Raw genomic sequence first — 13,295 nt, forward strand, 5'->3', positions numbered from 1 at the left:
ATATACACTCTTTCTGAACACTGTTGATCAGATTCGCTGCACACAGCAGTCACTTTGATGATGGTCTAAAAGTCATGTTCAGCCCTATTTAAACTTGCTGCGTTTTGCATGTTTGTTGTATTGACCACTTTAAAAACAATCAAACTATAATAAAACTGTATGCTGTTGGCTGTAAATGGATTCATCTGATTGAGGTCAGTCATATGTTTATCTGTCATCAGTAGAAATATCAACCGTTTCAGAGGGTCAGATACATGTAAGTGAAGGTCTGGGTGTGGCTTTCACTTTGGATTACACTAATAGTTTCTTCCAGCCACTTTGAAAATTGATTCCTAGCAACCCTATCAAATAGCTCCCGGGTTAATTATCAAGCTCAGGAATTGATCATCCATAGCCATGATTGGCCAGCTGGTGCATCAGACCAGATAAGACAGGTGTGACATCACACGGCGTGATGACGTTGGACATGTCATGATGTTTCTCCCTCCCCAACCCTAACACTGTAAGACAGACAGACGATAGGAGAGAGGACAGAGCAGAGTACCTCTCACTGTCTTTGTCTTATGTAACTTCACAACAGTTATTAATATACACTCCAATTGCTGTATAAGGACTCTGTTGCTGGAACTCTCAGAATCATGGTCCGTGTCGCAGTCCTGATCACTTTTCTGACTTTTGTGGTAAGTTGGTCTCGTGATTTGTCTTTGTTAAGAAACCTGTACCTGATGACAGTTTCATCATGGTGTAATGTACTATTACAATAGACTTTTTTCAGTCAATAGCATTATAACCTTGTACTGTTTATATTGTGTATTTGTTTTCCTCTAAAGGTCTATACTAAGATATGATCTATGACTGTAATTGAAAAGTAAAAGAATGATAGTAATTTATTGTGTAAATCAAACGCTAAATAAATGTGGCTGTTTAATTATTGATTCAAATGTTGGTGGTAGTAAATAAGAACAACAGCACCACAGACGTCACATCTATGCATCCAAAGCCAAGCTTAGGGGACTGTTTATGTTGGCAGCGGAGACCTAATAAGTCACTTAGATAAATGACTCCTCAGAAAAAACGCCTTCTGTGGTTTCAAGTTCAACTGTATGGAGGATAGTGAGTGCCTAAATAGAAAATAAATTAAAAAACATGGGCACAAATTTAAATACATTACTAATTGAAATGTGTATTTAATTTTTCGGTATGTGTTGCGATTTGTGTTTAATAGAGATTTAAAATCTTCCATAAAACTAAAGGTACTTAAAAGTAAAAATGACTTATATATTAAGAATTTACACTAGAGGTAAGTAACCTTTTAAAAGATCACATTTCAAAAGTAATGCCCCTCACTATATTGGTCACTTTAATGTAACTTATTGAGGTTCTTTTGTTTGTTTTGTTTTTTGTAAATGGTGTTCAAATCTATAATTGCTGGGTCAAATATATTTTATTTTATTTGTCTGTTTTTTGAATTAATACAATCTGTCATGATATGAATTTGTGTACATGTTCCAAAAGTCTACATCGTGTTTGGCTATCAATTTTTTTTTCTTAAAGTTTGAATCAAGTTATTAATAAATTACATTAACAATTATTGAACAAATAAGTATTTTTACACAAAAGTACAGAAAATACAATAATAAGATGAAACCAAATGAAGGAGCTTAAGATCAGTTTAAAAAAATACCACTAGCTGGGATGATAGACTAACTAGTGAGGTCTTTCGACAAATAATTGTACTTAAAGTCTTTATAACAATGTGACTCTATGGGAAGTCTGTAAAGTGTTCAGACAAAAAAAAGCTGCTTTGTTATCAAAATGATGTATGAATTGGTAGTTATATTTTAAAGTGGTCTACTCTTGCCACGGATGTACATTGTGGATGTAATCAACCTTGAACATGTGTAAAACTTGTACATTCCCCTTTTTATTGTTCTTGTAGGGCGTTAAGGTGACACGCAGATCAGCACAATGCTAGAGTCACTGATATTTATGGGTTATTACTGCAATATCATAAAGAAAAAGTACTGATTGTTATGAGGTGAGGTGTAACAGGACCGAAACGCAGGCACACAGACTCGGGTATAAGTTCAAAACACAGTCTTTATTGATCAAAAAAGGCCGGTACCTAAAGTCAATGTCTGATGTCGGGAGGGAAACTCCACCGACTCTCACTGGGGGACAGGCTGCGCTGGGGTCATCCCAAGGTCCTCCACAGCAAGCGGCAACAAACTCTGCTACTGGAGTGACTGGGCAGCTCTGACTGGTGGCTCTGACTTGTAGCCCCACAGCACCTGGTACTCCCAGGTGGTCTCCCATCCAAGTACTAACACTGACACTGATAGTGGAAATAATTATCTTTATCAAACCAGACCTAAACATATTACTTGTGAGGCTGAATGGTAATTATAGCGTTAATAATAAAATCAGTGTATTGGAATTGTAAAACGCGATACGTGCAAACTTGTGCAAACATAATCAAAATGACATGCAAATATAAAGTATAAAGAGAATTGGCTAGTTGTAAAAAGAAATTGCATTTAAAACTGAGCCATCTTGTTCACTCACCTGCAGCAGACTGCGACCTCCTCTGCTGTGGTTATTTCTGATAAATTTGCCTTCCACACAGGTGCTGTCGGAGGCCCAACATGAACCAGGCTACTGTGCTTTCTATGAGGAATGTGGTCGTAACCCGTCGCTGGAAGGCACCCTCATTCCTCCTATCGTCCCATGTTTGAATTACAGCCGTGCCCGAGCCGTCACAGGAGAACACTACAAGAAACTCCAACAGGTTTGTAGATCCTGCTTTTTGATTAAGTGAAGCAAAGAAACAAAGCATGGAGTTGGTCTTTGACAACTCTTAAATACATATTTTTAAAAGTATTCCTTTGACAAGAACTGATCTCGTATTTAAGTGAGTCATTTTAGAATCTATCACCTTTTATTGCTGTAGGTGTGCCCCATTTTGGACCGTGGACAAGGCAACACATTCGCCTGCTGCTCCATCAGACAGCTGACATCCCTGGAAATGAGTCTGACCCTGTCCAAGGCTGTGCTGATCCGCTGCCCCTCCTGCGCAGAGAATTTCGCCCACCTGCACTGCATCAACACCTGCAGCCCGAACCAGAGCCAGACGGTCAAGATCATGAATGTCATGAATGTCACTACTCTGAACAAGACGAGGGAGGCCGTGGTGGGTTACCAGGCATTTATCAGCACCAGCTTTGCCGAAGCCTCCTTCCAGTCATGTAAAAACGTCAGGATCCCAGCCACAGGAGGCTTTGCCATCAGCACCATGTGTGGTCGATATGGAGCCAAGTTGTGCAACCCCCAGCGTTGGTATGATTTCCAGGGCGACTCCAGTAATGGCCTGGCTCCACTAGACATCGACTTCAGACTGATAAAAGAGGGAGACACAACAGGAATGCCAGAGGGTGCGATTGCCTACAGTGGACGTGCTCTGAGGTGCAATGAGATCACACCATCAGGAGGTCAGGTCTGCTCCTGCCAGGACTGCCAAGAGTCGTGCCCAAGTGTGCCGTCTCCTCCACCTCCCCTCGCCCCTTTCAAGCTGCTGGGGACAGACGGTTTCCTCATCATTTCCATCATCTTACTCTGCCTCCTGGTATTTGCCTTCCTGTTCTACCTCTCTGTCTCCTGGTTGGTGAGTTCTCGAAGAAAAAAGTCTGAAGAGAAGGGAACGAGGAAGGGGAAAGGCAAAGACCAGAACAGTAATGATGTGACCCAACGGGTCATTCATCCAGATGAGGTGACTTGTGCTGACAAGAACAGCTTGGTTGCTCAAGCTTTCCTGAGCTTACAGTTTCAAAGGTGGGGCACCCTCATGGCAACGTATCCCCTTACAGTAAGTGTTCTCAACCAGCAAAAGAAGACACATGATATGCACCTATTAATGCTTGTGTTTGTTTTAGTTGACAAGTTAAAGCAAGGAAATTTGACTTTTGTTGAACAGTGGCAACTGTGGCCACAAAATGTCTAAAGTTGGCTAAAATAAGCTCAGACCACACAAGGCTGAAGCAACAAAACCTCTGAGTATTAAATTGAGCATTTAATGATTATGAATTTAATTTTGTAACACAGAGTGTGTTTTTTCTGTTCATTTATGGCTTGTATCAAGCAGATTAATTTCGGGAACAATTAGAAGAACTGACTAAAAACAGAGCCGAGCAAACTAATTTTCAGCAAGAGCTCCTTATTTTTATATGACCAAAAAACTTTTGCAATCATTTCAAAGGCATTCAATTCAATTGAATTGTATTTATATAGCGCCCATACATATCAGGGCACTTCACATAGTGAGATTTTACTACATTATGGAGAGAAACCCAATAATTCCCATGTGAGTGATAGCTCGAAAGAAAAACTCCCAGTTAACAGGAAGAAAACCTCTTACAGAACAGGCTCAGAGGTGAGCAGCACCGGTTGGGAGAGAGCAGAGAGAGAAAAGAACGGCAGAGAGAGACAACAAACAATAAACATTGGGCATTAATCACAGATCAGATACTGTACATGCAGCTCTAGTTCAAGAGATACCTGCGGAAAAATAAATGCATGGAGAGTGAAAAAGAGTAAACGAGAGGAGCTCAGTGCATCATGGGAGTTCTCCAACAGCCTAGGCCTAATGTAGCATAACTAGGGGATCGCTCAAGGTCACCTGAGCGAGCTGTAACAAAAAGCTTTATTATAAACACATGCAAACTGTACACACACACACTTTTTTTTCTCAGTCATGAATATTTTCTGTTCATTCAAGGTGCTCCTTCTGTCGGCTGGAGTTGTGCTCGCTTTCTCTGTCGGCCTCAAGTCCATTGAGCTCACCACTGACCCGGTTGAGCTGTGGTCTGCTCCCAACAGCCGAGCCCGCCAGGAGAAGGAATTCCATGACACACACTTTGGCCCATTCTTCAGGACAAACCAGCTGATCTTGACAGCACCGAGCAGAAAAGGCTACATTTACGACTCATTGCTGTTCGGACTGCAGAACTTCAGCGGGATTGTGTCTAAAGACCTCATCCTTGAGCTTTTGGAGCTCCAGAAAAAAATACAGGTAACAGGCCATATAGTCAAAGTTGAAAGCTGACATTGTATGCAAGATTTTGTTGCACTCTTAGATGCCTCTTCTCTACTATTTTTAGAACATTGAATTCTGGTCAGAGGATCTGAATCGCACAGCAAGCCTGAAGGATGTGTGTTACGCACCGCTCAACCCATCCAACCCCTCTCTGACTGACTGTGCAGTCAACAGCTTGCCACAGTATTTCCAGAACAGCCTGGAAAACATTAATGCAAAGGTGAATATGACTGAGCTGGGAGTGACCAAAGAGGTGGACTGGAGAGACCACCTGATCTACTGCCTCAAGTAAGTATGCATTAAAAATACAGGGATTCGTCTGCAGTTGTTCAGGGTCTTCAATGACATAACCGTCCCTTCCCATCTCCTTTCAAGCTCTCCGCTGTCCTTCAAAGACATCACTGATTTAGGCATGAGCTGCATGGCTGATTACGGAGCTCCAGTTTTCTCATTTCTAGCTGTCGGTGGCTATGACAGTAAGTGTCTTTCAGCGTGGAAAAACCTGCACAACACACACACACACACACAAAAAGGTGTTTCTAACTCAATTGAACCTCATACGTCTTGCTTGTCCCAGATGATGACTACACCAATTCTGAGGCTCTCATCCTGACTTTCTCCCTCAACAACTACGCTCGCAACAACCCCAAGTTCAAAGTGGCCATGCAGTGGGAGACAGAGTTTCTTAAAATTGTCCAGGACTACCAGAAAAGCCCAGAGGCCAGCTTCACCTTTGCATACATGGCAGAGGTAAAGTAAACTGTGGGATTTCAGAGAATATGCTATTAATCTTTCATTTGTGCATTTTCTGAAGAGAAATTCTATTTGATTATGGGTATGTGGCAAAAGCTGTTTGAAGTTATTAATCGCCTGGGCATCCGGGTGGTCTAAGATTTTAAGACCCTGACAATGTAGCTCAATGTCTCTGTTTTAAGTCTACCAAGGGACTTTTGTTGCATGTCCTTACTCGTTCTTTCCTCATTTCCTGCCTGCTCACAAGTGTCTCCTATCTAATAAAGGCTAAAATGCTCAGAAAATTTAAAAAAGTAGTAATTAGTAGCCATGCGGATAAAGACCTGCTGCCACAGCTTTTCAAGGGTTGTGTTGAGTTCTCTATCACCTCACTATCTGACCTTTTAAGCCTCTAATACTTTGATTCTCCTTTGTGTCTGCAGAGGTCTTTAGAGGATGAGATTAATCGGACAACAGCAGAGGATATTCCCATCTTCATGATCAGTTATGCTGTAATCTTTGTTTACATCGCTGTGGCACTGGGGGAGTATTCATCATGGAAACGCATACTGGTAAGGCTTTACAATGCTCTACATATTACTTCTTTTTTTTTTAAACACTTGCAGGTGGTCAGTCCACATTTTTGGTCCAGACTAGTCAACAATTATTGCCTGTGTTGTCTTTAAATTTGCAGACATTCATGGTCCCCAAACAATAAATCATAATGACTTTCATCATCATTAATGACTTAAGGGAAATGTCTTGAAAAATACCTCCATTATCTCTTCAGTATTGATTGGAGCAATTCACTTTGTAAGACAAATGCCAGTCCCATCAGTCTCGTCTATACTTTCTGTTTAGTGTTAATTAACATACTAACATGTTAGAGAATACTTTAAACCTCAAACCTGAAATATTAATGTAAGCTGTATAGCGCTTATCTTGACAGTAGAGTACATAGGTTTATTGGCCATGAAGTTATACAATACAGAAGACATGATACTGCAAAATATATCACATAAGTGGGGGGAGGTTCACTTGGTTGAATCTAATTGGGATTCTTATCTTGATGTCCTGTAGGTGGACTCTAAGTTCCTGGTGGGTCTGGGTGGGATCCTGGTGGTCGGCTGCTCTGTCCTGGCCTCCATGGGTTTCTACTCGTGGATCGGTATCCCCTCCTCGCTGGTCATTCTGCAAGTCGTGCCCTTCCTGGTGCTCGCTGTCGGAGCTGACAACATCTTCATCTTTGTTCTGGAGTATCAAGTGTGTATATCTTTGTGCACCATGAATGTACAGTACTGATGATATTCCAAGACACTGTATTACTTTTAGTGATGCTACCTCACTCTTAATTGCAGAGAGATGTAAGGAGGCCTGGAGAGAAGCGAGAGCAGCAGATTGGTCGTGTCCTTGGAAACGTGGCTCCCAGCATGCTCCTGTGCAGTCTCTCTGAGTCTATCTGCTTCTTTCTAGGTAGGAACTTTTGTTATATTTAGTTTGAGGAAAAAAAAAAAAAAAACAGCATCAACAATTTGGCATATTAAAAAGCTGCACCTGGAATTAAATACACTTTGTTCCTCTGTCATAATCGTTCTGTTCTGCTGCTCCAGGGGCCCTGTCCACCATGCCAGCAGTGAAGACCTTTGCTCTGTATGCGGCTTTGGCCGTGCTCATGGACTTCATCCTGCAGATGACAGCCTTTGTAGCGCTGCTATCCCTGGACGCCCGGCGCCAAGACAACAACCGCTGTGAACTGCTCTGCTGCGTTACAGTGTCTACAGAGCGTCCCAACAAGCCGAACGAAGGCTTCCTGCTGCCCTTCATGAGACAATACTACGCGCCTGTTCTACTGCACAGCTACACCAGGATCGTAGTGGTAATCCTACTACCTCATTAGCATTAAAATAAGACATATTCAGTTATTCTCAACCTATGGCCTGTGGTGTACCTTCAATGTGAAATCCAATGAGATCAAATCTAGTGAAATAGGCAGAAGCTCATGCCTGTTTTAACTGGAAATGTTTTGAACGCACTCAATTCTGTGTTCCTCTCAGATGTTGGTTTTCATCTTCATGCTCTGCGGGTCCATATTCCTCATGTTGAATGTGACAGTGGGTCTGGACCAGGAGCTGGCTATGCCTCAGGTCAGTTTTCACAGCTACAGGATCTAACTATACGTGAACATGGCACTCTCCTCTTTCTATGTAACTTCACTAAGGTCATTTTTTTTTTCTTTTTTTTTGGTGCAGGGCTCTTACATGCTGGACTATTTCCAGTACCTGTACAAATACTTTGAAGTCGGTGTCCCCGTTTATTTTGTAACAAAAAAGGGCTTCAACTTCACCACTATGGAGGGCATCAATGGAGTTTGTTCCAGCGTGGGCTGTGATCAGTTCTCAATGACCCAGAAGATCCAGTATGCCACCAACTACCCTGATCGGTGAGTCAGTGAGTTGATGTTTACATTAGAAGAAAATAGAGGCTCTCAGACAATTACTCAGTTACTCAGACACCGTTACTATCAACCAGTTCCTTGTCTCAGTACAGTGAAAAGTCTTTCTTTGTGCATCCTTCACATAATCATAATTTTTCATTGACAAATCCTTGAACCTGCTGATATCGTAGTAACAACCTATGCCATACTTGCCAATCAGATGAGTTAATGATAAACTCACATGAATGTCACTGAGCAGATAAAGGGTGCTTCGAACTGATCGTCTAAAGCAGACGGAGCAAACACGACAAATGTCCTGCGAAATTACTCTCCTAACATGTAAACGGCTGTTTTCAAGCTAATGAGTAGGAGTTACAGAACTTGTTGCCTTTCCTACAGTAAACTAAAGCGTCCTTCAGTATGTGTTATTCCTGCCAAACAGATACTTGTATCTGACGATGCACAAATTAAGCACGACTCATCTGAAAAGTACGTCATTATGATAAATAGTGTCCTTTCAGATGACTTGAATGCGTATTGTGACTATTAGATGTTTTGAACAACACACTTTTGTTTCCTGGAGATAAGGAGGATTATGGTGCTCATTTATTGCTGGCATTACCAGGTGTTGACTGGAAAACACCAAAACTCCTCTCATGAAGGGGGAATGACAAAATTACAGATAAGGAATGACTCAAATTTTCCAGAAGGTTTTTGTTTTTCAAACACTTCCTTAAAATTAGCCCAATGGGGTTCCTGTTAACTCTTATAATGTGAATACCAGTTCAAACTTTAAGGGGCTAGTTTGGTATTTCGTAAAATACTTTTATTTGTTTTCTGACAGAGAGTTAGACATGAAGATTGATATGGCTGCATATTAAATATAAGGCTACAGCCAGCATCTAGTAGCTTACTGGAGCATACAGAATGGAAACGGGGAGAAAACAGCTCACCTAGCCAAAAGAATAATCCAGCACAAAAGCACTGTAACACTAATACTTTTGTGGTTTTCTCTCTTTGGTTTTATTTGGATTAAACTGATGAGATCTAACGTGTTAATTAAAGAGTTTTAAGGTTGGTAGGCGGATTTTGTGACCTTTGGACAGAATCAGGTTACGCTCTACTCATTGATTACAGTTTTTCTTCCAGTCGAAGCTAATTGGTTGGCTTGCTGTACAAATAGAATGGCAGACTATTATTTTGATATGAAGTAATACATATTTTGCATTTTTCAAGGGTCTGACTGGCTTTGGAGTTGTAAACGTTGTGATTATACTTAATGGTATTCTGTATTTTTCTTATTGTCAACAAATTGCATGAAACCATCAGGTGAAAAGATAACACCAGTTTTATCCTTTAACACTGACATTTACATATCTGCCTTCCTGTAACCCACTGACGACGTGATCTGTAGATCCTATTTGGCCATTTCTGCTAACTCATGGGTGGATGATTTCATTGACTGGTTGAACCCCGGATCCAAATGTTGTCGTCTGTACTCCTTCGGTCCAAACGCTGGAAAGTTCTGTCCTGCGAACGAATGTGAGAACCCCTGCAGAGAAAACAACACATTTACATGAAAAAAAGACACCTCTTTTACTTTATTAACACTTTCTCTGCTCAAATATCTCAACAGCTGCTCTTCTCTGTCTGCGTAAATGTATGCCGATCCCTCCAAACGGTGTCCTTAGGCCCTCTGTGGAACAATTCAACCGCTTCCTCCCTGACTTCCTGGGTAACAGACCTGACCTGCAGTGCCCCAAAGGGTGTGTAATGCAGCTGCGCACATTCACGCAAACACATCACAACATGCAAACAATGATCTCACTGCTTATTGTCTCCTTTCAACAGCGGCCTCGGAGCCTATGACACAGCCGTGGTGAAAGATGAGAATGGAGAAATTATAGGTGAGTCACCTCAAATCACTTTAAAGCACTCAAATACGTTATATTTATGTAAAAGAAAGGATAGAAGTAAGAGAGACTTTTTTTTGTCTGTCATCTCAGCCTCTCGGTTCATGGCTTACCACAAACCTCTGACCAACTCTCAAGAGTTCACTGCTGCCCTGCAAATGGCCAGAGAGCTGGCCCACAACATCACCCTAGGCATGAGGAAAATACCAGGCACCTCGTCTGACTTTGAAGTATTTCCTTACACGTACGTTCCTTTATTTCACCTTCCCTCCTCTACAAAAAAGTTGTTTTAGCTTTGCTTTTTCTGCAAAATTGGCAATTTCTTTATTTATTATTATTTATATGGAAGTGGCCATTAAATCTGTAATTTCTGACCATATTATTACTTTACTCCTTCTTCCAGGGTAACTAACGTGTTTTATGAGCAGTACCTGACCATAGTGCCGGAGGGACTGTTCAACATCTCCCTGTGTCTGCTGCCGACATTCGTGGTGTGCTGCTTGCTGCTGGGTTTGGATTTGCGCTCCGGCCTACTCAACCTGCTCACCATAATCATGATCACTGTGGATACCGTTGGTGTCATGACACTGTGGGACATCCATTACAACGCAGTGGCCCTAATCAATCTGGTCACGGTGAGAACATGCTAAAGGGTCTTCTTTTAATCCTTAGTCTCTTTTTATTATGTTAAACAGAAAAAGGACTTGCAATATTTAAACAAGGATAGTTAATTAAACTGTAATGGTAAATGAATGATTGGTAATTTACTTCTTAAGTAATTTCTTAACTTTAATTCTCTGTGCTGTTTTCAGGCGGTGGGCATCTCTGTGGAGTTTGTATCCCATATGACAAGATCCTTCGCACTCAGCACGAAGCCCACACATGTGGAAAGAGCAATGGAGGCGGCGGCCAATATGGGCAGCGCAGTAAGTGAACTCTACGGCAGAGAGCGGACATGAACATATAGTTGAGTGCCACGTTGCACCACAAAGTACCAGCTGCCTGAGTTAAACATGCTTGTTGTGTATTCTGAAGGTGTTTGCTGGTGTTGCTATGACCAACCTGCCAGGCATCCTCGTGCTGGCGTTTGCCAAAGCTCAGCTCATCCAGATCTTCTTCTTCCGGTTAAACCTTGTCATTACACTTCTGGGGATGGCTCATGGACTCATATTCCTCCCTGTGCTGCTCAGTTATTTTGGTATGAACTTTGTTTTCTTTGTTGTGTGTGGAATCAAGGGCACCAGTAAAGTTGAGATTGAGGATTAAATGTCCATGTTTCCTTCTCTCAGGTCCTGGTGTAAATAAGGCTGTGCTGCAGAAGCTCCAGCAGGCCGAAGAAAAGGCCAGGCAGGAGCTGGAGATGAGTACACATGTCTACGATAACTTGAGCTATGAAGACAATGAGATAAAACCGGACCCACACTTAGACATTAAGGATTCTCCCACCGACATCAGTACACCTTCACAAATTACAAAACACCATCGGGAGGTTCAAATCGAACGTTTCTGAGCACCAATGGCAAAAACTGTCTACAAGCTCTGATGACTAAATACCTCTTGAACATACCAACAACGTATGGACACAGAAAAGGACACATAGCAAACAAGGAGCAATGCATTGGGCTACATATGCAAATAATTAACTCAACTATGTACCTCAATCAGAAATGGACCGGTGGGCGAAAAGCAACACAGTTGTGCAATATTTGGAGGTAAAGCAGCAGTGGACTATTGCAATGAGAGTCAATCTTCCTGTCTCTCATATGAAAAGCTTCAATTATGGAATTATTTGAAATAACAGGAAGGTGAACAGGAAGATGCTGAATTCGTCATTTTGTATTTCTTTTTATTAAATGTAATTATTTTGTATATTTGTGCAAACTTCACAATAGTACTGTTTAGAGTGATTTAAATTAACACACTCCATTGTATAGTTTCTTTAGTTGCAGTATGATGCTATTCCTGTAAAATGCGCAATCAGTTACAAATATTTAAACATGTTCATTATGTGAATGAATATTCTTATTTAAAATATTCACTATTAGTTTTCTAGGACAGATACTTATAAATTACAAATGATGGCTGTGCAGAAAGTTATATTCTGTAATAAATTGTTTTTAATTAGTTCCAAAACATGCACATTTTTCTTATCTAGAGTCTAAAACTATAATTGCCCCCTTCCCCAAGACTCACAACAATGTATATTTTCTTCTAATTTAATAAGATAAAAAAAACAACACTTTGTGAGTCATTGAGAAGTGGAAATAAAATTTTGTTCGATTTGCTTTGAGGCCATTAAACAATCCCTTTTTACTGCTCATACCTTTTCCCTTTTCTTACTCTGCACTTCATTCATGTTATTTATAATGGGTTTTAATCATGAAAAATATTATGTACGCCCTTCAATATTTACAATAAGCTGCCCCAAAAAGAACATGGATTGTCGCAGCTTGCCTTGTGTCTGCTGAGCATGTTAGATATGACCCTTTTCACCAAAGTGTTTTAAGCACAACTCAGATGCAGAAAACAAATGGTGCCAGCTCAAATGATTGTGACTCTCAAATTGTAGCTGAATTACACCTTTCTCCCATGAAGGTTATGTGTTACCTTTTTGCGTTAAAAGTGCAAAAATGAAAGCAATACATGAACTCTCGTTGCAGTCACAGCTTGCAAGTTGCCAACTTAATGAGAAGTGCCCCAGATCTGCACATATCTCTGTACCTTCTGTTAAAAGTTGGGGTCATCAAATAACAGGTGTTCATTTAAAGGTTCAATGTGTTTTCGTGGGATCTATTGGCAGAAATATAATAAAATATTCATGATTATTTTTATTTTTTTTGTAATCACCCGAAACTTGTAATTGTGATTTTTGTCGTCTCAGAGGAATCCCTTTACATTTACACTGTGTCCTCTTATACAGAGAGCACCATGTTGTATCATCATGTTTCTACAGAAGCCCAGAAGGGACAAACCAAACACTGGATGTGGAGAGGGACTTTCATATTTTTTTCACGAGTTTAAAAGCGACTGTAGAGTTTTTAACGTGGTTGTAAGGGAAGAGTGAGGCAAGGGGTTATCAGTTGGTCGCAATCCACAACCTTACCACTAGGTGTCACTAAACCCTACG

General features: G+C 40.9%; 1 protein-coding gene across 1 annotated transcript; it reads left to right on the forward strand.

Annotated features, from left to right (window-relative positions):
* The first annotated feature begins 635 nt into the window (after positions 1 to 635).
* On the forward strand, positions 636 to 13,021 carry npc1l1 (NPC1-like 1). The gene is made up of 21 exons (XM_069178362.1): positions 636 to 680; positions 2,627 to 2,788; positions 2,951 to 3,862; positions 4,772 to 5,065; positions 5,154 to 5,377; positions 5,465 to 5,565; positions 5,667 to 5,839; positions 6,265 to 6,393; positions 6,902 to 7,084; positions 7,180 to 7,294; positions 7,432 to 7,697; positions 7,876 to 7,965; positions 8,071 to 8,261; positions 9,670 to 9,797; positions 9,892 to 10,021; positions 10,107 to 10,162; positions 10,262 to 10,412; positions 10,572 to 10,803; positions 10,981 to 11,094; positions 11,204 to 11,366; positions 11,458 to 13,021. Exons 1-21 carry the CDS (start codon positions 639 to 641, stop codon positions 11,676 to 11,678), a joined length of 4,077 nt encoding a protein of 1,358 aa, XP_069034463.1. The 5' UTR covers positions 636 to 638; the 3' UTR covers positions 11,679 to 13,021.
* Positions 13,022 to 13,295: the final 274 nt, after the last annotated feature.

Source organism: Embiotoca jacksoni, unplaced genomic scaffold, assembly GCF_022577435.1.
Source record: "Embiotoca jacksoni isolate LCO1_2020_lvr unplaced genomic scaffold, fEmbJac1.0.p SCAF_8, whole genome shotgun sequence".
Classification (NCBI taxonomy): domain Eukaryota; kingdom Metazoa; phylum Chordata; class Actinopteri; family Embiotocidae; genus Embiotoca; species Embiotoca jacksoni.